Source organism: Alosa alosa, chromosome 6, assembly GCF_017589495.1.
Source record: "Alosa alosa isolate M-15738 ecotype Scorff River chromosome 6, AALO_Geno_1.1, whole genome shotgun sequence".
Classification (NCBI taxonomy): Eukaryota; Metazoa; Chordata; class Actinopteri; order Clupeiformes; family Clupeidae; genus Alosa; species Alosa alosa.
Genome location: NC_063194.1, coordinates 22,338,251 through 22,364,972, shown reverse-complemented (window position 1 = coordinate 22,364,972; position 26,722 = coordinate 22,338,251). Strand labels below are relative to the sequence as shown.

Below are 26,722 nucleotides of genomic sequence, written 5' to 3'. Positions count from 1 at the left end.
CATCAGCTCTTATTTCCTTCTGCAGGGCCTGCACTCCAAAGTGTTGAATGAGATTAAGTAGGAGAGTGTGAGAGAGTGAGTGTGTGTGCATGTGTGTAGAGAGAGAGAGTGATTGAGAGGGTGTGTGTGTGTGTGTATGGGGGTGTATATAATGGCATACTTACTATGTTACAAACACAAATGGTATTTTCAGTCCTGTCACAAGTGAACAGGCAACTGAAATGTTTGACATAATCCACCCACACCATACTTCAATCTAAACAGCCTTATTTGTTGGTGACTGATTAGCCTTGCTAATGCATTTAACATAAGAACAATATTTCTCTATCTCTCTCTCCCCCTCCCTTCCTCCCACACACACACACACACACTCAGCCAGTCAATCAATCCAGCACAAGGCCTCCTATGCGCGAGAGAGAGAAAGCGACTGGGATAGACAAAATGAAAGTCAAGAAATGTGTGGCTGAGAGTCTGACATGAAGTGACCGTTTGAAAGAGTGAGACAGGGCAGGTGAAAGACGAATGAGTGTGATAGAGATAATAGAAGGCGAGAACTGCATCCCAGTTAAATGAATGTGATATGTTTGTACTAATCTATCTCCTTGTTACATTGGCTAATCCCTTCATGCTATAGCAATACAAATGTACTATGTTTACAGGCGAAATGTTGCATTTATATTTGAACGATGTAGAGAAAATAAGTGAAAGAGTGTGAATGTGTGTGCATTTCTTTGTGTGTGTGTGTGTGTGTGTGTGTGTGTGTGTGTGTGTGTGTGTGTGTGTGTGGCCGTGGCCGTGGCACACGATGAAACTGCCAATCGCACATCCACAGGAGGTGTTTCACTGTGCGGATGGCCTAGCAGCCTCACGGCACGGCCTCCCCTTGGCCTCTACACAGACAGGGAAACCTGATCTCCCCAGGGTGGACACCAGCCTGGAGCAACACACACTGCCAAACAATCCACTGGGCCCTGCCCAGCCCACAGATTCCCCTCTTTGGGGAAAAGAAAGCAAACCATGGCTTATAAAATGGCCACCCTGGGGCAAAAAAAGCACTGAGATATCTCTGTGTATGATGTCAGATACAGACACATGACCAACATCCGAGCCTACAATTTCATCTGAATGCTGACCTGCCAACTGTCAAGACCACAAAATATTAAATTGCAGTGCCACAAATATTCACAAGTTCCAAAAAAGGATGTTTCTATCTTCCTATGTAACATTAGCCTCAGTTGTGTGGGCAACTACCCCACAGTAACAACTGCCTCTGTTTCAGATGTGTGGCCAAAGAAATACGACAGACAGACACACTTCCTACACCATGGGGAAAAGTCCAGAGAAACGAGGAGCTGGCGTGAACATTACATCCAATGGACATAAGCCATAGTAGCTTTTTTACAAGGAATTTAGAGTTTTAATGCAGTGCATACTGCTTAGTTACTATCTGAGGATGGAGTGAGAGTGTTGACCCAGATTTGGGAGGCCAACGGGCCCCTTGCCAAAATACAGTGTTGTGAATTCCAGCCCAAGCTGTTGTTCATCTTCAGATTATTATGCATGCGTCCACTATTCCTTTTGTCTTTAAATTAGGACGCAGTTAAGTATCACAATCTATCTGCTTTAAGCAAAGGCTATGCAGATCGCTGCTGTAGCGTTTTCATATCGTTTTGTTTTAACAAAACAAAGATTAACATTAATGACTGAAAACGATCAATGCATCTCCATGGTTGTTATTGTAGGCGACCTCATGCACGTGCAGATTGCAGAAACCACAGTCCACATAATACTGACCTCTGAGAATGTGGCCACATCACTAATCGCAGAGGGACATGATGTAACACAGCAATCTACTGATCAGCATCATACATAACAGTAGAAATCGCAATTTCTATACATACTTAAGAAGATATTGACACTCAAAACAGTCCAGACGTGTGATGCAACCTACATGGACCCCTACTCAAATAAGGCTACCAAAAAAACCATACAAACATAGCCAACAACCCAGTGTCTTGATTAGAATGGTAACATCACACTCGGGAGTTTTAGGAAAGTACTGTGAAGTTTTCAATATGACAACATCATAAATCGATTCATAGGCAGTTTTAGTCCAATCGCGAGTCCAGTAAAACTCTCTATTTCACACGAGTAACAGTTTGCACGATGTAAAACGTCTGAAACAATTCAACACACTTTGAAACAGGACATTTTTGCGTTCCAACCATTCTAGCTAAAGAAAGACTATCACATAGCAAGCATCTGACGGCACAGCATGTTTGCACAACATGTCCATACTTGCTAAAAACTGAAGTCAACTTCCGTAATTCAAGCAAATGTTTACACCCTTATGAACACTACGGTACCTTCGCTGTAGACTCCTGGCATGGAACCACTTGTCTGTAACGTCAATGATTATGTGGCATTTAAAAAGAGGTCTCCATCACCATCATATGGTCTCATAAGTGCAAATTCACTCGGTTCGCTGACCAGACCATAGGTTGCGTGAGTCATACCTGAACACAAGCTAACCGATTCACAAAAGCTTTCGGGACCGAAAGACACTATTAAAACACAACTCATAGATCAATAGTATCATGATCATTATTATTAGATTTAAAGAATTAGTCTTTACCTGATCCGACTTAGTTACTACACATATCCCACTGAAGGATGAACTTCCCCGTTAACGCCCGGTCCGCGGCACTGTGTTGAGATTTTAGCAGTGGCAAAGGGATGTCTCTCATATGTGACATCCAATCCCGGATCAAAGCATTGTGTGGTCACTTTTGGGCCGAGTACGAAAGCCAATCGGACGCCGGTTAAATTGTGTTGTCCCACCCTAATATTTTCTTTCTGTCTGAATTAATGCTGCTTTCAAGATGTCTCGTAAATAAAAAAAAAAAAAAAAAAACAGTAGGCTATATTCTTGTCGGCCACATAACAGTTTTGATGGTGGAACAAACAATAATTCATATTTAACATGTCTGTCGTTAGAAACACCTTGATGTTACCTTGAAAGTTTCCGTGATCTAACGAATCTGAAAATAGCAATATAGGCCTACATCCATATGAACATAATATTTCAGAGACGCAATATCTTAATTGATTTTAAATCATACCAAATATACTCGCCGTTCCATTTATGTCCAGCAGATGGCAGCAGATCACTGATCTTGCAGATAGCTTGACGCAAGTTATGGCGTCAGACCACGGTGGCTCTATGATTGGTCAAATCGGCTTGGGTAAAGGTTGATGACATTTGGCGCCATTTGTTACAAGGAGGAACTTCTGTACAACAACGCGGGTTTTTTAAAGAAAAAAAAGCTAGCTAGCAAAGCCAGCTAAACATAGGTCCTTTCTAACCAGCAGATGAGTTGTGCTACATTGTTTTTTCACTACCACTTTACAGCCATGTTGGTTGTTAAGAATAGATAGATAACAGAGAAGGAAATGGACGTAGTAGACTTTGGTTTGTTGTTTTTAGCTGGCAAAGTGTCAGTCGGCTTGCTAACTAACGTTAATGTTAACATTAGCTAACTGTTTACCAGTTAGCTAGCAAGATGGTTAAGTGGCTCTAGTGGGTGGTCTTTGTGCTTCGGTAGCTAATTTTTTAGTTTTGTGGTTGAAAGTATATAGTATGCTTACGCTGTCCTGGAGTCATTCGATATTACTGATCTTAGTGGGATATCTGGTTGCATGATACGACACACACATTAGGTAAGTCAGTTTTTCTCTGTCAACTTTGTGAGCAGTCGCTGTTATTAACAAGCTATTCAAGCAACGTCAGCTGTCTAACCTAAAGTTAGTTAACCCGCTTGGCATGTAAGGTAAATCCTAGTAATGTACTTCACATACCCCTCGCTGTGCTTAAAACGTAACATTTAAGTCAGTCATCACAACCAAATTGCCTTTTTAATGGTGTTGATTTATGTTCGCCTAAACGTTAATGTTATTCCGTTAATGGCAAGCCAGTTATCTCTAATGACTTAGAGAGTAACTTTTACGGTTTCTGAGGAATCAAGTGTCTTCGCTGTCTTTCTAGGTTTGGGGTCGGGGGACGCCACAATAATGGCAGGGGTCATCGCCATGGCATCTGTCATTGAAGACTTCGAAACCCAGGTAACTTGCTGCAATTATTTAATGCCATACTGTAAGCCTAATTACGTTTTACCACAGTGTTTTTGTTTGTTGATATGGCATGTTTTCCTAAATCGTTCTTGAAATGGATCTGCTAGTTTATTAGCAGACTGCGTCTGAGGCTGTAGTGTGTAAACAAACTGATTTCATGTTAACTCTACCTTAGCCATGCAAGAAACGCAAAAAAGACAGCGATGCCGCAGGGGTCAAGACAATCACCAATTACTTCACACCAGTGGCCAAAACAGTGGAGAAGCCTTTCTCACCACCTCGCTCCAGCAATATCATGGACTACTTCAAGAAGACCCCTTCAGCCACTAATGCCATCAGCCCACTTCAACAGTCCAAAGAGAATGAGCTCCAGCCTGTGGAAGCTGTGGCTGGTTCTGACCATGCAGCCAAACGAGGTAAGCCTCCGTCCAAAAAGCCAGGCAGGAAGGCTGGAAGAACTGCCAAAAAGGCTCTTGCGATGAACCCTCCTGAGTCTGACAATGATTGCATATTGGTGTCGAGCACAGCTCAGTCAGAGGACCCACCAGCGAATTCCACTGTGACTGTGGAGGACACAGGCAGCACCGCTTCGTTAACTCAAAACAATGGGGAGACTGTGGAGGACACAGGCAGCACCGCCTCGTTAACTCATGTGGAGACTGTGGGAGATGTGGAGGAGGCTCTTGATAGCAACTGTGCAGATGATGCAACTGCTACCTCAAATAAGGATGCAACTCTAAAGGACACTTCTGATAGTGGCACACCCTCTGTGAGGACAGACCCAAAACTGGACGGTGCTGGTCTTCCTGTTTGCTCCACCCCAGAGGAGAAGGGAAGGAGAGGCAGGGCTGCAAGGAAGAATGGCCGAGGAGGAAAGGCCGACTCGGTGCAGTGTGATGATGATCCAGAGACACAGGAGTGCTCTGAGCAGCAGCCACAGACGCCATCTGTGTCGCGTGATGCCGGATTGGAGGAGGAGGAGGCGGCAAATGAAGAGTCCCAGCTGAACCTCAGCACTGTGACCGTCTCCTTTGAGGACTTCTTAAAAAGTCACAGCCCAAAGGGGGCAAAGCAGCAGCAGCAGCATCAGCAGCAGGAGGGAGAAGAAGAGACCGAAGCAGGTGGGACGAGACTGACTCTTACATCAGTGGACCAGGCCGCTGACAGATTGAGCGTCAGCAAACCCTCCGACGAGGGTGACCAGCCTCCCACACAGGTGTCTCCACGCACTCTGACCATCCAGGCTGAGGTCCACGCCATCTCCCCTGATCAGGACCTCTCCCGGGCCTCCGATCGAAAGGTTTGCTCCATCTTCACCACCTGCCGCAGGAGTAAAGACAAAGCCGCGCCCTCCCCCCAGTCGCAGGACAACTCGGAGCCTCACCCCGCCCCCCCGAGGAAGTCCAACGTGGTGCTGCAGGAGGAGGACCTGGAGCTGGCTGTGCTGGAGGCTGCATCCTCCTCCTCCGCTGCTGTGCCCAAGTGCAGCCAGGCTGAGCGGAAGCAGTTCATGAACGCCTTCAAGCAGCCCGCCCAGGACACAGCCAAGGGCAAAGCAGGCAAGGCAGCCGGCAAGCAGAAGCAGCAGCAGCAGGAACAGCAGCAGGAACAGCCAGTTGAGGGAGCTCCTCCAGCTGATATGGAGGAAGAGAAGGAGGAGGTGGATGGGGAGGGGGGGAAGGCGAAGGGGACCGAGGTGGAGATGGTGGAGGCTGACCCCAAGCCAGTGGAGCTGAAAGGTGCTGCTCAGAAAGCAGCTCGGAAAAAGCGTGGGAGGCCTAAGAAGGAGCAGAGAACCACTCCTCCGGCCGCTCTCCCTGCAGATGCCGAGGCTCCTACTGCCCGTGAGGCCGGCGAAGCCCTGCCCAGTGCAGACCAGCCCAAAAGCACGCCCACGACCACTGAGACCAGGAGGAGGTCCGACCGTGAGCTCGCACGCAAGCAAAGCACGCCGGCCCCACTCACACCCTCCTCAGAGTCTAAGCACGCGGAGAGCACCAGTAAACCTCAGAGCACGCCGGCCCCCCTCACACCCTCCTCAGAGTCCAAGCACGCAGAGAGCACCAGTAAACCTCAGGAGCTCCCTAGTCCGGCCAGCACACCCAAAACACACCGGCCCAAACAAAACAAGTATCAGTCCCACATGCTAGTTCCTCCAGATGACAAAGGAAGCCCAATCAGGTGACTGCTTTTTATCTCTGATAGTTAACACAATGTCATTGTCTCATCTCTTTCAACCTTTTCTGAATTGTCTGTTTACTTTGGTTCTGTTATCATCCAACATGTTTTTTATTTTGTTTTTGTCCTTTTTTTCCAGAATGAAATTCACCCGTGTGTTCATAAGCCCTGGAGAGATGAGCGAATTTGATATCTTGAGTCCACTGGCAAAAGAGGTGGGCACTTTATTATTATTATTATTATTATTATTATTATCTTTCTGTCAGAGATGCAACGCATTTATAAGTTTGCTTGCACAAAGCAATGCTCTTTAACACACTATCCACCATGCTCCTATAGGACTCCAAGAAGAGGAAGAAAGCCCAGAAGCTGGTGCAGAAGGCCAAAGCCTTTCAGCAGAGCAGGCAAGAGGCCACCGAAGAGAAGGCACCTTTGCGACGGTCCTCACGCCGCCAGGACACAGCCAAGAGGAACTACTGCGAGCCTGAGGTAGTGCACCCACACAGTCAGAAATGCACCCTGATGTCAGTTCAGTGTCAGTTCAATCACTGTTTGTACACTGCATTCCAAAGTATTATGCAAATTTTTCTCAGATTTTCCTAAATAGTTGTGGCAAATGACAGTCAGTATAATTTAAGTAATCAACCGTTAGAGTATAATTCGAATTTTATTGAACAAACCTCCCAATGATAACAGTATATATATTTTTTTAAATAAAAAAACTCAGAATGCTCTGTTACAAATTATTATGCACAACAGAGTTTCAAGACATTTTATAGTTTTTTTAAGAACTAAAAATGTAATGTAATTTGTTGAATTTGCAGCATTAGGTCATATAAATTAAATCAAAAGTTATTTCAATCAAAAACATCTTAATAGGCCAAGTTACATGTTAACATAGGACCCCTTCATTGATATCACCTTCACAATTCTTGCATCCATTGAACCAGGATGTCAGAATAGCCTCCCAGAGCTGCTGCTTGCATCCTCATAGATCTTTTGCTTGATGATGCTCCAAAGGTTTTCAATAGGGTTGAGGTCAGGGGAAGATGGGGGCCACACTATAAGTTTCTCTCCTTTCATGCCTATAGCAGCCAATGACCCAGAGGTATTCTTTGCAGCATGAGATGGTGCATTGTCATGCATAAAGATGATTTTGCTACGGAAGGCACGTTTCTTCTTTTTATACCACGGAAGAAAGTGGTCAGTCAGAAACTCATACTTTGCCGAGGTCATTTTCACACCGTCAGGGACCCTAAAGGGGCCTACCAGCTCTCTCCCCATGATTCCGGCCTCAAAACATGACTCCGCCACCTCCTTGCTGATGTCTCAGCCTTGTTGGGACATGGTGGCCATTCACCAACCATCCATTACTCCATCCATCTGGACCATCTAGGGTTGCACGGCACTCATCTGTAAACAAAACTGTTTGAAAACTAGTCTTCATGTATTCCTGAGCCCACTGCAACCGTTTCTGCTTGTAAGCATTGTTTAGGGGTGGCACACTTTATGCACACTTGCAAACTTCTTGAGAATCCTACACCTTGAGATTCATGGGACTCCAGAGGCACCAGCGGCTTCAAATACCTGTTTGCTGCTTTGCAATGGCATTTTAGCAGCTGCTCTCTTAATCCTACGAATTTGTCTGGCAGAAACCTTCCTTATTATGTCTTTGTCTGCACGAACCCGCCTGTGCTCTGAATCAGCGACACATTTATTCACAGTACGATGATCACGCATAGGTTTTCGGGAAATATCCAATGTTTTCATACCTTGTCCAAGGTAGTCCACAATTTCACGCATTTTAGCAGCAGAGAGATCCTTTTTCCTGTGGCATGATTAATAATGTGGAACATCTTTCTTAAGTAGTTTTCCTTTGATTGGGCTCACCTGGCAAACTAATTATCACAGGTGTCTGAGATTGATTTCAATGATCCAAAGAGCCATGAGACACAATACCATCCATGAGTTTAATTGAAAAACAAAAAAATAAATGTTTATGACACTTAAATCCCATTTGCATAATAATTTGGAACACGGTGTAGTGGGTGGTTTGATTGACCAGGATTTCATGACCGAGTGATATGCAGTATCTCTGATATGTTACCTGTATTCCAGGTCTCTAGTGTGTCTGTGTGTGTGCGTGAGTACGTGTCTGTGTGTGTACGTGTCTGTGTGTGTGCGTGAGTACGTGTCTGCGTGTGTGCGTGAGTACGTGTCTGCGTGTTTAACCCATTTACTCCTAAAATGCCTGCTAAAAACACCTATATAGAATCCTATGGCATTCTAGACTAAATAACCTTATTTCCTGAGGGTTTTCTGAAAAAATACTAAGAATTGTCAATGTCTACCAAAACCTTAATATCTAAGCCTCTGTAGCACCTAGAAACATGAAATAAAAAGCATGCTGCGCTACGCAGCAACCAGCGGGAGATTCAATGTTGCGTTATGCAGCAACCAGCGGGAGATTCAATGTTGCGTTATGCAGCAACCGGCGGGAGATAGAATGTTGCGTCGTGCAGCATCCGGCGTGAAGGGGTTAATGGATCATGTTTGCGTGTGCCGTGTTTCAGGACCCAATAATATGTTTGGAGAATGATGAGGACAGCTCCACTGTAAAAACAGAAGATGCCAAAGCCAAGAAACAGAACCAGGTTCGCAGCCTAAATGACGTTTTGGGAAAAAATACACCTGGCACTAAAGTGACCAAATCACCAGCAGGTAATAGCCCACCTTATTCACTTCACACTCTGCTACACCGCTATGGGTGAGTGTACTGTACATTAGAGGGAAATGAATGAGTGCAGTGTTTCCCACAGAATTGAATTCTATTTGTGGTGGTAGGTTTGCAGAATTAACTTCAATGCAACAGTTTTTAACAAATTAGCACAGCGTGGTTATGATGCTAACCAGATTTAAGCACAATTTGGTACAACCTGGAAAATCATTGTGTGGGGGTCAATGTTGATATTGTGGTGGGCCGCCACAAATAAGTCAATGTATGGGAAACACTGGAGTGAATTAAGAAGAATCTGTGGAGTGCTGTTTGTTAATTTCTAAGTAGCGCCTTAACTCCATGTTGCATTCTGTCTAGTGGCGGGAGCCAAAGTGGCCCCTCTGTTCACGGGGAAGAAACCTCAGAGGCCATCAGCTGTGATCTCCATATTTGATGACAGCAGGTAAGGGACCGTGAGCCGTCTTGGAATTCCTTTTTCCTGCATCAACTTGTCTGTAGTGTGAGGCAGTCCCATATATGAAGAAAAGATCAAAATCTTAATCAGTGCCAGTGTGTGGAAAATGCCTGTTTATCTGTGAAGTTGTGGTAATGGGAGGAAGCTTGCCTGTTATGTCAAGAATCCGAATCTTATCAGTAGCAGTTGAGTTTGGCTCTAGTGTTAGATGATGAGCTATGCTTGTGTGTGCGCTCCAGTCGCGACGCCTCGGACGCCTCTCTGGATGATGAGCAGTTCCGGGCGCGTCGGGAGTTCCTGAAAAGCGGCCTACCCGAGTCGTTCAAGAAGCAGATCGCCAAAACGGCGGCCAGCCGCGAGGCCTACACCCTCTCCTGCTCCTCCTTCCAGATGGTGGTGCACGTGCTGCAGAGAGCACCCAGTAAGACATCTATATATATCTCTCTTTCTCTTTCTCTCTCTCTCTTCTCTCTCTCTCTCTCTCTCTCTCTCTCTCTCTTCCATTTTGCCATCACATTCTGTTCATTCCGTTTTCCGCAGCCGTTTTGCAGCGCACCTATTCAACTCAGCGTAAACTGACCCAGATCCAAAGACTCTACTATGTTACTGTGTCACACATTTCTAATGTCCTACGCCTCTCAGAACACTGAATATTTCCGCCTTCAGACTGTCCCCTGTGGAGTCTGCCCTGGCCTGCGTGCCCCCGTCTGGGCAGGCTGAAGGAGGAGTCTGGGGCTCTGGTGCTCAGGTCTCCACTGTCTGGTGTGGGTCCACTCAGCCTCGGCATCGTTCCTGCCCAGAGGAGCTGCAGAGAACAGGTGAGCCGGCGCATTTGGTGCCAAAAAGGTGTCTGGAATGAAAAATGAATGTGGAGCTGCTTGTATTTTATAGCAATGTTCTTAAAAAATCAAAAAGTACAATTTCTTAAGAGGACTGCGTTGTTGATGTCCCTCACAACATAGCTACATGTCTTGGGAGAAATTGTAACAGAAATCTAAAAATGTAAAATTGCAAAGTCATGCATTTTCGAGAATGTCGTCTATTTATGTGTTGGACATTTAAAAAATAGGAAGGAATATCCGCATACAAACTCCCCTTCTTTTTGTTGCAACATAAGTAACGCTTCGAGCCTTCAGCTCTTCATCAGACTTCATCAACATTAACGAGGGTGGGAGTAGGAGTAGGAGGATGCTGTGAACTTCACCACTGGTCTGTCCATTTGTCCCAGCTTGTTTCTGGCTGGAGGGAGGACTTGTCTCCAGCAGTGCAGCGCTGGCTGGTGGAGGAGATCAGCAGGTCCAACCCCTCCTTCCCCACGCAGCGCATCTTCACCCAGCTGCTGAAGAGACGGGCCGAGCAGCTCCTGAAGCCCACAGCCCCGGGTGAGCTCACAGCAGACACACTCATGAGCTAAACTTTGTACCTGTATGTACAGTTAGGGTTCCCACGGGTCATGGAATTGATCATCTTTAGGATCAAGTCATGGAATATTAGGGAAGTTTACCAAGGCATTTGTCAAAAGCCATATCCCATGCAGTATTTTTCTCTATTGAACTACATTTTTTGCAACCATTATCATTCCCAATTAATTGTGTTTTCAGAACAAAGGTGAAATGTTTTTTCCTTTCATGTCATGGAAAGTCAGCTTTTTAGTCTGTTAAAGTCAGTGTAAATCAGTAAATTTGAGTGGGAACCCTGCACTGTATCGAGGCTAGAGTAGAGTTTTGTTTCCCCCACTGGTTGCAATTCAGACGTTTCTCCAAAAGAGGGCAGCAGAGGGCCACTAATTTAGCTCCCCAGTGTTGCCCTCCAGTGCTTGAAATCCTTCATGTGACCTGGGGCACTTTTTGTCCTTTCAGATATGTATGATGAGTGATTTTTATGCAGAGTATGTTTTGTTTGTTTGTTTGTTTGTTTGTTTGTTTGTTTGTATGTCTGTCTGTCTGTCTGTCTGTCTGTCTATAGACACAGATAGTGTCCCTCAGGAGACAGCTAGGTCCAGCAGCTCCCAGCCAGTGGGAGGCAAGAGGAAACGAGAGGAGAATGAGAGGGACTCCGCAGAGAAGGTTTCCAAGAAGCAGCGCTCCTGCCGCAAGGAGCCCGAGACCATCACCATCCCAGACGACAACCCAGAGCCCCCCAGGAGGGGCCGAGGGGCCCGCGGCCGGCCACGCAGACAGCAGCAGCAGCAGGAGGAGAGAGAGGAGCCCAAAGCAGAGGTGGTGTCCACACCCGCCATCTCCCAGAAGGATGACGTGATTGTGCTGGACAGTCCGTCGCCCTCGGAGCACACCCCCACAGAGGGTGAGTGAGACGGCAGCAGTGGGCCTGGAGGGAAGTCGGAGGACACCCAGTGTTTCCCATACATTGACTAATTTGTCACGGCCCACCACAATATCAACATTGACCACTAAACAATGATTTTCCGGGCCCAAAATGTTTCTTTCCCAGTTTTTTGTCTGTAGACTTGTTGAAAATACCTCGGCTCTCAATACAAATTTGTATTAGAATCAAGCCCTTGAGTGCGCCTCTGCTTTTTTTTTTTTCTACTGTACTCAACCTTTGGAGTTCACGCACCAGGCATCACAAACTTAAGGCGCAGATGCCGACTCGCCATTGCTCCATGTTGTACTATTTAAATTGGATGGCATTCTTTCATTGTAGAGCTATGTGCACCTTTGCACAGCCTCTCCCTGTCTCTCTGTCTCTCAATGAACCTACATGCCTGTTTAAAGAAAACATAAACAATCCTACAGGGCATAGAAGATGCCTGGCTTAGTTGTGCTTAAATCTGGTTAGAGTCATAACCACGCTCCGCTAATTTGTTAAAAACTGTTGCATTCAAGTTAATTCTGCAAACCTACCACCACAAATATAATTAAATTCTGTGGGAAACACTGATAGCAGTTGGTTTAAGTGATTTCCTGGTTGAAGTGATTGGATTTAGTTGACCCTTTTGTCCCGATAAGTGAGGCCTACCAACAGACGTAGTATCCTGCACATCTCATCTGTGGGTTTAACTGTTGAGGTCACTGTGTTGTTGTGGTCCAGAGACATGGCTCGTATTGTTCATGACAATTAACCTTCACTTAGACACTGGTTATTAGGAGCCTCACAGTGTCACATCAGTATGGAGACTATAGTCAGACACAGGGACTCTGAGCTGAGTGTGGTGCTTGATGGCTGACGCCAGCTGTGTTTGTGTTTTAGATGTGGTGAGAGAGGACGTGATGTGGACAGAGAAGTATCAGCCTCAGCACTCCAGTGACGTCATCGGCAACATGCAGTCTGTCAGGAGGCTGCACAGGTACAGAAATTACACACATGCATCAACTCAGCATTCAACACATGCATCAACTCAGTGCTTCAACACATGCATCAACTCAGTATTCAACACATGCATCAACTCAGTGCTTCAACACATGCATCAACTCAGTGCTTCAACACATGCATCAACTCAGTGCTTCAACACATGCATCAACTCAGTGCTTCAACACATGCATCAACTCAGTGCTTCAACACATGCATCAACTCAGTGCTTCAACACATGCATCAACTCAGTGCTTCAACACATGCATCAACTCAGTGCTTCAACACATGCATCAACTCAGTGCTTCAACACATGCATCAACACATGCATCAACTCCGCATTCAACACATGCATCAACTCAGTGCTTCAACACATGCATCAACTCAGTGCTTCAACACATGCATCAACTCAGTGCTTCAACACATGCATCAACTCAGTGCTTCAACACATGCATCAACTCAGTGCTTCAACACATGCATCAACTCAGTGCTTCAACACATGCATCAACACATGCATCAACTCCGCATTCAACACATGCATCAACTCCGCATTCAACACACGCATCAACTCAGCATTCAACACATGCATCAACTCCGCATTCAACACATGCATCAACTCCGCATTCAACACATGCATCAACTCAGCATTCAACACATGCATCAACTCAGCATTCAACACATGCATCAACTCAGTGCTTCAACACATGCATCAACTCAACACATGCATCAACTCAGTGCTTCAACACATGCATCAACTCAGTGCTTCAACACATGCATCAACTCAGTGCTTCAACACATGCATCAACTCCGCATTCAACACATGCATCAACTCCGCATTCAACACATGCATCAACTCAGCATTCAACACATGCATCAACTCCGCATTCAACACATGCATCAACTCAGCATTCAACACATGCATCAACTCAGTGCTTCAACACATGCATCAACTCAGTGCTTCAACACATGCATCAACTCAGTGCTTCAACACATGCATCAACTCAGTGCTTCAACACATGCATCAACTCAGTGCTTCAACACATGCATCAACTCAGTGCTTCAACACATGCATCAACTCAAGAGTTTCCACAGGGTCTTAAAAAGTCTAAAAAAAAGTCATAATAAGCATAACAATATGACTTGTAGGCCTTAAAAATTTTAGCTTGGTCTTAATTATGTTCATTTAACGTCAGTGGTCATTTAGTTCAGCGTTTCTCAAACTATGGGCTGCTGACCAACATCAGTCCGCAGCGTGGACACCGCTGGTCCGCAGAGCCGCGGAGTGAAATTATGTTCAGTGCTTCGTCTGATAATTTGCTGTGCGCTGATCAGAGGGAACCGCGGATTGACAGAAATAGAAAACAAACGTTTCTGCAATCAGGAGGAAATACTTGCTAATTTGGTATCATCGAACATAGAGGCATACAATTAAGTGGTGGTATGAGCATCCAATGCATGCCTGTGCGCGTCTGTGTTTCCTCAATTCTTACATTCAGGCATTCGAATGAAATTTCATTAAAAAGCATGTCAATAGCCTATGTTTTCCATTTGCCTACCAGTGTATGATGCTTGCATGAGGGAAACATCCCAAAACAATGGCACCCATATAATTGCTGTTACCATGCAAAATCAATGGAACTATTGTAATTATATTTTACATTTAGTAAAGCAATCCTTTGATGTGCATGTTTTCACAAACTTTTTGTGAACAATGTTCAATGTTAGCACTTTAAACATTGACTGCTTTGAAGTACATGTATAACAATAATGATAATCATAATGATAATTTGAATGGGGGTGCGTGTAGGTGGGCCCTATGACTCCAAAGTCTGCCATGACCGGGCCTGAGGTCAAAGAAGTTTGAGAGGCTGATTTAGTTTATTTAGCAGCATGGATTGACATTGTAGTTTTTTCAGCGGTACTGATACGGTTCATCACAATGTAATAACATTTTAATTTTATGCGGAACTGATAACTGTTTTATTTGTATCTTGTATAGAAGTTCAGAGAACAAATGTATTTACTTTGTGGATCATTTTGTGACTCCTTCATATTTTTGCCAGTATGGCAATTTCATCCATAATCGCTTTGAAACCTGCGGAAACCCTATCAGTGGCTTCGTTTTTGTGTGTGTGTGTGTGTGTGTGTGTGTGTGGATTGTAATGGTATTCCTGCTGTGTCCCTCGTTAGCTGGTTAAGAGAATGGAAGCTGAGGGCCGACCGTGAAGAGAGGAAGAAGCAGCAGGAGAAGAAACAGGGGGACGACCTTAACGGTGAGAAGCCCACCATCAGTGCAGCTGTAGAAGTACCGTAGTCAGCTGCATGTGCACGACTGTGTGGCTACAAGTGTGAATCTGTGAAAGAGATGTATTGCATATATGAGAAGTAGGAAACTGTAGGTCTGCATCTGTAAAAATAATCTGTTGGATGTGTGAGGTGTGTGCGGCTATAACTGTTATTTTTGTGTACACTAATAACCATGTTTATAAATGTGTGTATGACATATTTATCATTGTGTGTGTGTGTGTGTGTGTGTGTGTGTGTAGACTCCTGGCTCAGTGAGTGTGGTGAGGAGGAGGACCTGCTGTGTAACACACTGCTGATCACCGGCCCTACAGGAGTGGGAAAAACGGCAGCTGTTTATGCCTGTGCCCAGGAGCTGGGCTTCAAGGTCGGCACCATCCTCAGTAGAAAGATCTAGTTGAATATTTGTTAGGAAATATGATTTGTTATTAGTCTGGGTTCAAAATTGGACCACAGTTTCTTTCACAGGGCTTTGTGCACCAGATTGCAATTACCTGGATGCCCTCTGGAGATGATGGTTCAGCATGTGACTGCCCTTTGTGTCCCACGTCCAGGTGTTTGAGGTGAACTGCTCGTCCCAGCGCAGCGGCCGACAGATCCTGTCCCAACTGAAGGAGGCCACGCAGTCGCACCAGGTGGACATCCAGGGTGTGAACGCCCACAAGCCCACCTTCTTCAACAGCTACAGCGGTGGCGGTGGCGGCTCCAGACCCGGCTCCTCTCCCCGTGAGTATAAGACCCTTTCAACAATAAAAACAAAAACAATGCTTGAACGTTCTATTTGGGTCCCAATCTACTTCCTCTTCATTAAGATAAGATATGGAATGTTAAAAAGGAAGTCTTGTGGGGCCAACTATGATGCTGATAATGGAACTCTCTTGAAAGGGTCTATAAGACCACTTCTCCCACTGAGATATTGCTACTCTCTCCACTCCCATTGCAGTCTTTGGTTCAATTCTCCTCTGGTGTTTATGCTTAGTCTTGGTTTCATAAATGGGGAATAAACACAGTGGATTGGACTGAGCAAAACACTTCCAGCCAATCAACAACAAGGGCTGCTCATTCTTCAAATGTTTGCAGGGCCTCTGTAGGGAAGGGTGTGTTTGATTGGCTGTTGAATTCAAACATCAGCAATACTTTTATTGTGTCTACGGCTGTGCCTTTAATCAGAATGTATCAAGACTGTCTGCATGCCCTCAGACATATTTGGACAATATATTGAACAGTGTTTCTGCAAGCTCTGATGAGAAATAGTTTTTATTGTGTTTATTGGCATGTAAATGTATTGATCAGAAGAACATCGTTCCTGTTTACAGCATGAAGAGATCAGTGAAGGTCTGTTTGTTTACCCTTTGAACTCCCAGGCAAGGTGAACTCACCCCGGCAGGTCGTGTCCTCCCCCCACAAGCCCCCCCAGTCTCCCCGACTGAAGAAGAGGGGCTCACTGGCCCCCACCTCTTTGGCCAACTTCTTCAAAATGGGTGGCAAGCCTTCTCCCAAAGAGCCTGCCGAAACCAACGGCAAAAAAACACGGCCAGGTAGAGATTCAGATGTCTTTTATCCTGATGAAAACCCGGACCTACAAGTCCAGAGTGAGGCTAAATGTTTGCCACGCGCCATCTATTGCATCTGTAGTTAAGCGTATAAGCGTGGTGTAGCAATGCTTCAGTCTGAGCTTTTAAAGCGATGTAAGTACGTGTGCCATGTGTGCCGAGTCCCTTCAGTGAATTTGCTGCCTTTTCTGATTGTGTCCCTCACAGCCTGTAAGAGCCCTCGCAAGAGAGTCAAGCCCAAGGAGGCTTCTTGTTCAAGTGAGGATCAGTCAGCTACACCATCAGCGCCAGCTCCACCACCACCACCAGCCCCATCGACACCAGCAGCAGGACCAGCCGTCGGTGGCAAGGCCCCAGGCGACGAGCAGGGCAAGAGAACGGCCACGTCACTCATCCTGTTTGAGGAGGTGGACGTCATCTTTGACGACGACACGGGCTTCTTGGCCGCCATCAAGACCTTCATGGCAACCACCAAGAGGCCCGTCATCCTCACCACCAGTGGTACGTGCGCTGCCTTATTATGGGATGAATTCATCTACAGAGCTACAGTTTGTCCTTCTTTTTTTTTGTACGTGTTCATTGCCTCTTGTTCATGTCTGATTTTTTTATTCTGATATAGATCCTAATTTTAGGACCTCATTTGATGGCTACTTTGACGAGATCCACTTTGAGACTCCCTCTGTGGTAAGACAATTTTAAGAGTTTGATGTGTGATCTCTAGGGGTGTGAATCTCTCATGTAAAAGACGATACGATTTGCATCTAGATACATGGGCACGATTCGATACAAGAAAAGATACATGTTCATAAAAAACGATTCAGTGCGATGCAATTCGATGCAGTTCGATAGATGAAAGATTTTTTATCATTTGCTCAAGGTGCACATTGATTTTATATTATCATATACTGTATTGAAATGAAAAAAGAATAGTCTACATTTCAGTCAGACACTACAGCCAAATAAAACATAAAAATACATTTTTAAAGACTATAGATTTTATAGAGTTATGTGTATCTGATTGTTTTCAAGGAGCTGTAACCTATTGTTGAGGTAAGACAATACCGAAAAATAAAACAGTGCCTAAGACACTCTTGGCCTTTTCCTATAGCCTACAAGAATAAAGGCCTACATATCAATGAACTCTCTGGGCCTATTTTGTTCCAACGGTAGACCTAATATGCGGAAACCACAAGTCTGAGTGAATATGAACAAAATAATAATAATTTGTGCATCGTTTTAGCAGCAAGGGACAAATTATTCTTTAACATTAAGGACATCCCTTCATCAAACGTAAAGTAGGCTACTCTACAGACTATCATTGCTGTTTAGGAATGCTATAGTAAGTGTTTAATTTCGCGCTGGATTTTGAAAAACAAGAGTAAAAACTGTCAAAACAGTTCGAGTGCGAGTTGTCACATGCTTATGTTGCAGTAGATGTATGGGTAATGAGGTCCTTTGACAACTTTGGGCAATGAATGTAGCCCAAAACGAACTGCATTACCCACAAATCCGTGCCACGTGTAGTTTCAAAACCGGAAGTGGGATGAACGCGCTGCTTGCAACGTAAATGAGAGTCTAAGCGAGCAGAAAAGGTTGTGAACCGATTCGTAACAAGTAAATCGATATAACGACCAGTTCATTTCAGTTTTATTCCGATACGGTGCTTCACGTATCGATGTAGCCGTATCTTACATGTTAAAAACGGATACCGATACGTATCGGTTAATCTTTACACCACTAGTGATCTCACATCCCTCGTTAGTGCTGAAAGATCTGCGTGTGTGATTCTGTGATGACTTTATACTTCTCTCTAACGCCACGTGTGTGTTTTGTAGGAGCATGTAAGCAGCTACCTGCGTCTGCTGTGCCTGGCGGAGAACGTGCGTGTGTCTGCGGAGGACGTAGCGTCCCTGCTGCGCTGCACCGGCGGGGACGTCCGGCAGAGCCTGCTGCAGCTGCAGTGCTGGGTTCGCAGCGGAGCCGGACCCGGAGCCCCTCACACAGGTACACACACACACCACCGCTCCAACCGTACGTCCACACAGGTACACACACATCACCGCTCCAACCGTACGTCCACACAGGTACACACACACACACACACACACCACCGCTCCAACCGTACGTCCACACAGGTACACACACACACACACACACCACCGCTCCAACCGTACGTCCACACAGGTACACACACATCACCGCTCCAACCGAGCCACGTACGTCTACACAGGTACACACACATCACCGCTCCAACCGAGCCGTCCAACTTGCAGTGCATGGCATGGCTGCAGTTGTAGGACTGGTGGAAATGTGGAGGTTGAATGTGGTGCCACTAGAGGGCTCTCATGGTTCCAGACTATCTTTCTACTTTGCACCTTCAGTTTTAATTTACAGTACCCTCCAGAATTATTGGCACCTCTGCTAAAGTTGACTAAAAACAGGTATAAAAAATAATCTGTTGGTGATTTATTGTAATCTCACAATGAAAACAATGTTGAAAAATCCAACCTTGAAGGGAAGCAAAGACACAGACACTCTGATTAAGTTGAATATAAATGGTGAAATGCTTCCATTACATTTTGTATATAAGATTCTCTAGGTGTGCCAATAATTGTTGGAGGTGTGTTTTTGTATAATACAAATAATATTTATTTCTTTGAGATTTTCTTTTTTCTCAGAATAAATTTGCTTCCCTTCAAGGTTGGGTTTTTCCCTCATTGTTTTCGTTGTGAGATTACAATAATTCATCAAAAGATTTTTTTTTTAACTTTAGCAGAGGTGTCAATAATTCTGGAGGGTACTGTAGGTGCAGCGAACCTTTTGGGGACACAGTGTATTCATTTTAAGCGTTGTGTTTTTTGTCCATTCCTATACATGTTGGAAATGTAATTACTGGTAACGGAATGATGCCGGGTGTGGTTTCACACATGCCCACACAGTCTTGTTTTTGTATGAGAAGAGTCTGGCAGAATGTTGAAGGTAGAAATAGTAATGCAGTTTTGGCAATTTTTCAACACATTTTGTTTCGTAAGCAGTGCTGCTTTAGTTTGTGTGGTGCCGATTCACATTGTGTCTAGACTATCGTGAATACATTGATTTTTATATATATATATATATATATATATATATTTATTATTATTATTATTATTATTATTATTATTATTATTATTATTATTATATATATTTTTTTTTTTTTTTTTTTTTTTAACCATCTTTGCAAATAGCTTCATTGGCATAAAAAGTTAACTTACTCACAAAAACCCAATTTTCACTGTATTTCGGCCTAGCCACAAAAATCATCATCATCATCATCATCATCATCATCATCATCATCATCATTGACTGAGCATTAAGCTTTTTTACAGCAATGCCCGGAGTTTACAAAAAGAGTTTAACAAAAACAAGGTGCTGGACAAAGCGGCATGACTCGCCAACATACCTGTAACCCACACACTTATTTTAAATAATTATTATAAATAATACTGTAATAATGAAAACAAGTAAATAAAGACAATTTACAAAACACACACAAAAAATAATAAATCATGGGTATTACACATTGGTGACTCCTGGCATTGAACAACTTCAGTAGTAACATTGTGCTCTTCAACAGTCCATCGCAAATTTAGCAGTAACGTTAACATGGGGTCAGGTGCTCTTGGAACGTCCAACCAGGCTGGAGCTCCGAAAGCACAGGTCAGCTGTTGATCTTCATGAAGCCCTTTAAAGCCAGCCTGCAGATCAGCAGTTCTGTGAATCTTCAGAAGCGACAGATCCTCCATCACTAGTGTGATGGCATCCACACCGTCAGACCATAGACTTTCAGACACTTGTCTTTGAGGCAGCTAGCTAGCCTGACTTCAAAGCATCAGGTCGATATTAGATCCCACAGAGGCAAGACACCTCCAGTGTAACTTATTTAAGTCCCGAGCAGGGTTAGGAATTTCACGGCGGCCACGGCCCTTGCGTTGGCCGTGATGCCCCTTTGAAAATCAGAGGTTTACAGGCCACTGTGGCCTTGGTGACCCCTTCTTTCAATATTCTGGTTTGCGTCCGACTAATAGCGTATTTTATTAGCCTATGGCCTGTCAAAATAATCTTAGCATTCACAGCGCAACTTAATTTAGTCTTTTACGCAGTGGAGAAAGTGACAGCGCACGGCAAGAAAGAAAGTACATCCAAATTCACCCAATTCTCAGTTGAACTACTCATCATCACAAGTATCACATTACATGAAAGAGCCTTTTCTCAGCATTTAAACAATGTTGGCCGTGGTGAACGGTTCGCGAGACAAGTAAATAATATGATTAAATTGAATCATAAATTCTAGGTTCTGCACCTATCTCCCTAACCATTCATCTCGGTGGAATACTTCACAAACCCTTTGTTCAACACATGACAAACCATTTATCAGAATAAACAGCAGGCCTTACCGAACACAAAGGTGTTAAGTCCCCTGTACCAGAGTAATCCGGTTTTTAATTTGTAGCAAATTTCGACATGCATGTCTCCAAATTTGGGCTTTAAGTTTCACAATGTGTTTAAATTTTTCAACATGATTTCATAACAGGCCAAATACAAAATAGATGTTACAAATATCACCTAGATATCGGTAAATATTAAAATCAGAGGATATACAGCTGACTAAAAAAGCTGTGAAAGTAGCCTTAATGATCTTAAAGCTGAGATGTGCTTAAATTGTTCAATACATGATTTCATAACAGGCCAAATATAAAATAAATGTTAAATATAGCCTAGATATCTGTAAATATTAGATGATCAGATTTACAGTTCTATGTAATATGTCATGTTTCATGTTTTTGTAATGTTTCATACAGTGATGCAGGTCTACTGCTGTGAATAGGCTAAATACAACTTTGATCATTTTTACAGCCTACTACTGTTTGGTTAACTTTGGCCTTGGTGCCCTGACATGTGGCCTTTGTGCCCCCCACCAAATATGACCAACTGAAGGCCAAGTGGCCTTTCCCCCTAAAATGGTGAAATTCCAAGCCTGGTCCCGAGCGATCTCTCTGACCAGACACTGAAAGGACAGCTCTGAATCAGCAGCAGTCGGACTTCAGGAAAGCAGAAACAGAGTCTGTACACATACAGTTCACAGTCCAATGCAGTCCAGCCAAGACCCCTCACTCCAGTGGACGTTAACGTTAAGGTAGTCAACGTTACCCCGATGCAGACTGATTGCGTTGCTACCATAGACTTAACACCAGGAGGGAATGCACCCACGCAAAGCAAATAAGTTTAACTTCAAAGTAGATTCAAAGATAAAACAAAAACTACAATTTAAATTATAAAAAATCAAACCAACACAGACGGAGTGGCGTGGCTCGCCTGCGTACCCATAACCTAGCAACTGACCAGTGACCATAATTTGAAGTAATCATATCATATCAGCACAGGGGAAAGTGTGAACAAGTATGAGTCATTTCAGAAATCATTCTATCATGCATGTGAAATGAGAAAAAAAAATACAAAAATACTGATGCAGCAATGTATGACAAACGCAAAATGGGCTAAAAATCTTTAAGTCACGAATTAACATGCACACACGTATGGACACAGAAGTGTGTTCAATGTCAAACATGCTGTACCTGCAGCCTACAAAGGAAAACATGTAGTTGAGCTTCACAGAAATGTGGTCAGTTATGTGGTGTGTGACCAAAATGGCCACGTGTGTGTAGCCCTTTCTCTTTCAAAGTGTTTATAGAGTTCATGTGAAGAGAGCTAAAGATAACCTGTACATTTTAACCTTGTAACTGGTAAATACTAGACTTGCCTTTCCTGGTAAGTTTATTTTGAATATACTGGTTCTGTCTATACACAGGTTCTCATGTGCTGTGTTTAATGTGTGTGTTTCATCAGCCACCCAGTCGCTGCAGGTCAGTGGTAGTGAGGTAGCTCTTGAGCAGGATGGGAAGCCAGATGTTCCCCCCTGTGATGCCGGCTGCACTGCCAGTCTCCTCGGCCTTCTCAATGTCCAGCTTCCAGACAGCCTTCTCGAGTTCATCAAGGTGGGCTACTATGAACTGGGAAGGGTCCTGAAACTGTGACCTGTGTATGTTTTCTGTTTTAGTGTTTGTGTTTTGATCTACTCCAAGGCTAATCTTAGATCGTGTGTGTGTGTGTAGTGTGAGTCTGCGAGCCCACTCTGCTGGGAGCTGCTGGCTGAAACCGAGAGGAGAGGCTTTGACCTGCTCTACTCCAACATGGAGGTCCTTCTCCCTCTGCCCACCTGTCCACTCAGACAGGCTCTCCCCAGAGCCCCCGTAGAGCTTGGGCCAGGCCAGACTGCCCCTTCCCCTGCCCCCACCACCAGCCTCCCACCCCAGCCTGCCAACCCCAACACTAAGCCCCCTCTGCTGGCTGAGACTGAGGAAGAGGCCAGTCCACTCAAAGTCTCTTCCAGGATGAGGCAGAAGAAGCAGTGCCATCCAGGCACCAAGGACCCCTTCCAGTCCGACTCGGACTCAGACGATGGCTTCCTGTCGCTCTGCAGACCCGCGTCTGTCCCCGGCGCCGCTCCAGAGCCGCTGAAGGAAGAGAAAGCGCCGCTCGCAAGGCCCGTGACAGAGAGGAGGAAGAGGGTCGAGCTGACCGAAGCCGAGAGGAAGAGGAGCGGCCCAGTCTCCATCGCCCTGGGCGCCATGGTTGAATTCCTGGAGCACATGTCCGCCCTGGACTCCTACCTGACGTGCCCGGCTTTGCAGGAAGCTGACGGTGCATGTGTGCCGGCTGCGGCGTCCGGCTGGGCCCGTGCGGAGATCCGGAGCGGCCTGACAGACGAGCCCCGGCTGCAGGCCGGAGGCAGGAGCGGAGGCTGCCGCTGGGCGGCTGGAGAGGAGCAGGTGCGGGAGATCCGGGCGGCGATGGAGAGCCTGAGCTTCAGGAGGTGCAGGGCCGGCGTGGAGCAGGCGTGGGGAGCAGCACAGGCTCTGGAGGAGGAGGAGGGGGTCAGGCAGGCGGCGCTCGACGAGATCACACTCCCCACGGCTCCGCACAGACAGACCTTCAACATCACGCCGGACAACACACTGTGCCAGCCAGGGTGAGTCACTCGCAGCTAAACAGTCTTCAAACCACAGGGGACTTACCCTGCTGAACTACCAGATCATAAAACTTCTTCAGTGCAGAAAGACATCTAGAATAAGTCATTTACAAAGAAGGTTTTTCATGAGCAGTTGTTGATTTACAAGCAAGCACATTTTATGTCAGACATGCACAACAACACCCCTTAGCTGTTCTATGATTTTTGTACACCACCGCCTCTTGGGGTTCATTGCTTGACTATAAAACCTGAAAATAATTTGAGTTATGTGTTTGGGCTGCCGTCAGTGGTATTAGGGGTAGTGAGATTACATCTTGGGACATCATGTCATCTAGGCCACACGTTTGATACAGACTGCATAATCTATTTTAACTGCTAGTGTTCATGTATATTTATGTATACGTGTGTGTGTGTGTGTGTGTTCAGATTGCCCCAGCGTAGGTGTGACCTGGTGAGAAGTGTATGTAGCTCCAAAGTGGGCACCAGCAGCCGGGCGGCCATAGCGCTCGACATCCTGCCCACCCTGCGCACCATTTGCAGGTCTGAGCAGCTCAAGGAGCAGGGCAAGGTGAAACGCAGGTAAACAAGCATTTTTCACACACACATCAGGTCCAAAAGTCTATGTGCGCGTGCGCGTGTCAGAAGGTCAAGATCACAGTGTCAAACCAGATAAATTGTAGTGAAAGCCAGGGATGCGCCGATCCAACTTTTTTAGTCCCACTCCTAACAGATACTGCTTTTGCACAACAAAACGTATCCAATAATATGAATTTACTGAAGTGATTTATTATTAAATAGATAAATTGGTGCCCTCCATGCTGTTCGCTCTCCCTCCAGTAAAATGTGCATTTCTCCCTCTGCCTTTCTGATGCAGCATGTGGTATTCGCATGTAGATGTTAACAACATGCAACAAGCAAATTTAGATTGACCCCATTGTCACCGGTGGCCAGTCCAGCTATTTGAGTTGGTATCAGACCCATGTGTGTTATCGGGCCAGTCCATCCTTATGCAGAGCTCGTTTGAATTTGCTGCGCAATTGATCAAGGAACCGCGGAACGACAGAAAAAGAAAACAAACGTTTCTGCAATCAGGAGGAAATACTTGCTATTTCGATGTCATTAAACATAGAGCCATACAAGTGGTAGTATGAGCGCTCATTCAATGCATGCGTGTGCGCGACAGAAACTGAAACTAGGCTACCCGATAACGTTGGAAGGAAAGCTCCGCTTCAACTTGTTGTAAGGCTATTTAATAATTTAACAGCATTTAAAGGAGAATTCCGGTGTGATTTTGACCTAAAGTGTGTTGAAACATGATGTGGGGGTGATTGGGGTGCGTGTAGGTGGGCCCTATGACCCCAAAGTCTGCCATGACCGGGCCTCAAGTCAAAGAAGTTTGAGAAAGGCTGCTCTAAGCGATGTTAGGTGGTTTTTAAGCGAAAACCTTTTTGTCACTTACAGCAAACATCACCTCACCATCCGCTAGCTGCCTATGCCCTGAATACACTGTAAAAAAAGCACAGTCTCTGTGGACAGCCCAGGCTCCAAAAACGGTAACAAAAACAACTTGGTCCAGCCTGGACCATAAAAACATTACAAACTGTTCCAGCCAATCAGCGACGAGATCCGTGTTTAGGAGAGTTTCAATTGCACGGGAGGGTGGGAGTAGCGAACTAGCTCTGTTTTGTTTGAACGTCAACAGAAGTGATTTTTACCCAACATAGAGCACCATATAGAGCAGATTGAGGGACTTAAAACTGCAGTTGGCAAGTCTGACAGTTTTGTTTGTGTCGTCAGTGCGAACCAGACTGTGATTGACAGTTAGATCTCACACAGCCCTGCTCTGATTGGACCAGAAGAACCGGGAGCTGTGGATTTTTGCAAAACAAATAACAGGCTCTAGGTGGAGGTAGAAGTGCGGGTTTTTTTTTCTAAAACCGGCTGATTTATGTTCTGTCGGAGCATAGTGTCGGTTTCAGTGAATATGATGAAAAAAATCTTGCCAACTGCAGCTTTTAAATGAAGACGAAGAAAAGTGTAATAGGTGACAGGCCTTTGAGGGTGACAGGTGATGGTGGGGGAGCGCATATTGAAATAAGGATTTAATTGAGTAGAATTAGGCTGCACAGATGCATGAAGGTGCTTTGAAGTTTCAGGTTCCCTATTGTGTATATGTGCATCTATGTGTTTAGATGCATGTACAGGAAATGGTGTTTTGCATCTAACCACATTTAAACACGCCTGTCATCACTTAAAATAGCCAATGCTAGTGTGCCATAGTGCAAGTGCATCAGTGGTTCAGCAGTGCTGCTGCCTAGAATGGAGGGAAGAGCCATGTTATTTGTGTTGCACATACCTGCAGTGCTGCCAGAACACACCAAATCAGTCATTCGCTCACTTACTGAAGAATGGACATTTTCTTTCTCTCTCTTTCAGGTTTCTCCACTACCTGGAAGGCATCAACCTTGGTCTTCCCAAACAAACCCTTCAGCTTCTGGCAGCGGACTTTCCATAAGCTGTGTGTGTGTGTGTGTGTGTATGTGTATGTTTGTTTGTGTGATGACAGTAAAATGAGTGTTGTACAGTATTGTAACATACCCACAATAGTGGCCTTGATTGTTTATTAATGTAGTGTACATTTTGTAACAGTATGTTTTTATAATCCAACTATCCTCAGTACAGTGCCCTAATTTTATCAAGTAATAAATTCCTAGATTTGACAGACATTTATAGAAAGAGTACATGTTAACTTTTAAAAATGTTTTCACTTGTATTTGTAACCCAAGCTTCACTATGCTTAAACGATGTGTACTGAATGATGTTGATGATCTACTTCTCCCCATGGTTAAAGTGGGGTTATAAAATTTCACGTTTTTTTTTAAATCACATTTCTTATAGGTTGTGTTTGTATTTATATGAAGGTGTGGCTCTGGTTACTTTTGTGAAATCTGAAAAAATAAAACATGTTTATATTTTTCCCCCCACATATT

At 44.8% G+C, this 26,722-nt stretch overlaps 2 protein-coding genes across 3 annotated transcripts in view; one reads left to right on the top strand and one right to left on the bottom strand.

Annotated features, from left to right (window-relative positions):
- The window catches only part of crlf3 (cytokine receptor-like factor 3), a 14,346-nt gene extending 11,589 nt beyond the window's left edge, over positions 1 to 2,757 (bottom strand). Inside the window, exon 1 of one of the 2 annotated variants that reach the window (XM_048245345.1) lies at positions 2,636 to 2,757. The gene's annotated coding sequence lies outside the window, so the exon portion shown is untranslated. Of the gene's footprint in view, positions 1 to 2,366; positions 2,442 to 2,635 lie in introns of those variants that run through there. The other variant, XM_048245346.1, reaches the window with a different exon arrangement.
- A 526-nt stretch (positions 2,758 to 3,283) lies between these two features.
- atad5a (ATPase family AAA domain containing 5a) lies at positions 3,284 to 26,716 on the top strand. The gene is made up of 23 exons (XM_048246841.1): positions 3,284 to 3,720; positions 4,046 to 4,122; positions 4,307 to 6,312; positions 6,449 to 6,524; positions 6,649 to 6,798; positions 8,883 to 9,030; positions 9,404 to 9,488; positions 9,740 to 9,921; positions 10,167 to 10,318; positions 10,729 to 10,882; positions 11,466 to 11,804; positions 12,711 to 12,807; positions 15,000 to 15,082; positions 15,356 to 15,480; positions 15,668 to 15,839; positions 16,478 to 16,651; positions 16,874 to 17,167; positions 17,286 to 17,350; positions 18,502 to 18,670; positions 22,550 to 22,698; positions 22,816 to 23,732; positions 24,159 to 24,311; positions 26,169 to 26,716. The coding sequence occupies exons 2-23, from the start codon at positions 4,072 to 4,074 to the stop codon at positions 26,245 to 26,247; spliced, it is 5,820 nt and encodes a 1,939-aa protein (XP_048102798.1). The 5' UTR covers positions 3,284 to 3,720; positions 4,046 to 4,071; the 3' UTR covers positions 26,248 to 26,716.
- Positions 26,717 to 26,722: the final 6 nt, after the last annotated feature.

Coding starts and splice junctions, on each gene's coding strand:
- atad5a (XM_048246841.1), top strand. CDS start 4,072: ATGGCAGGGGTCATCGCCATGGCATCTGTCATTGAAGACTTCGAAACC. Junction 16,652..16,873: donor CGGCAAAAAAACACGGCCAG/GTAGAGATTCAG, acceptor TGTCCCTCACAG/CCTGTAAGAGCCCTCGCAAG. Junction 17,351..18,501: donor ACTTTGAGACTCCCTCTGTG/GTAAGACAATTT, acceptor TGTGTTTTGTAG/GAGCATGTAAGCAGCTACCT.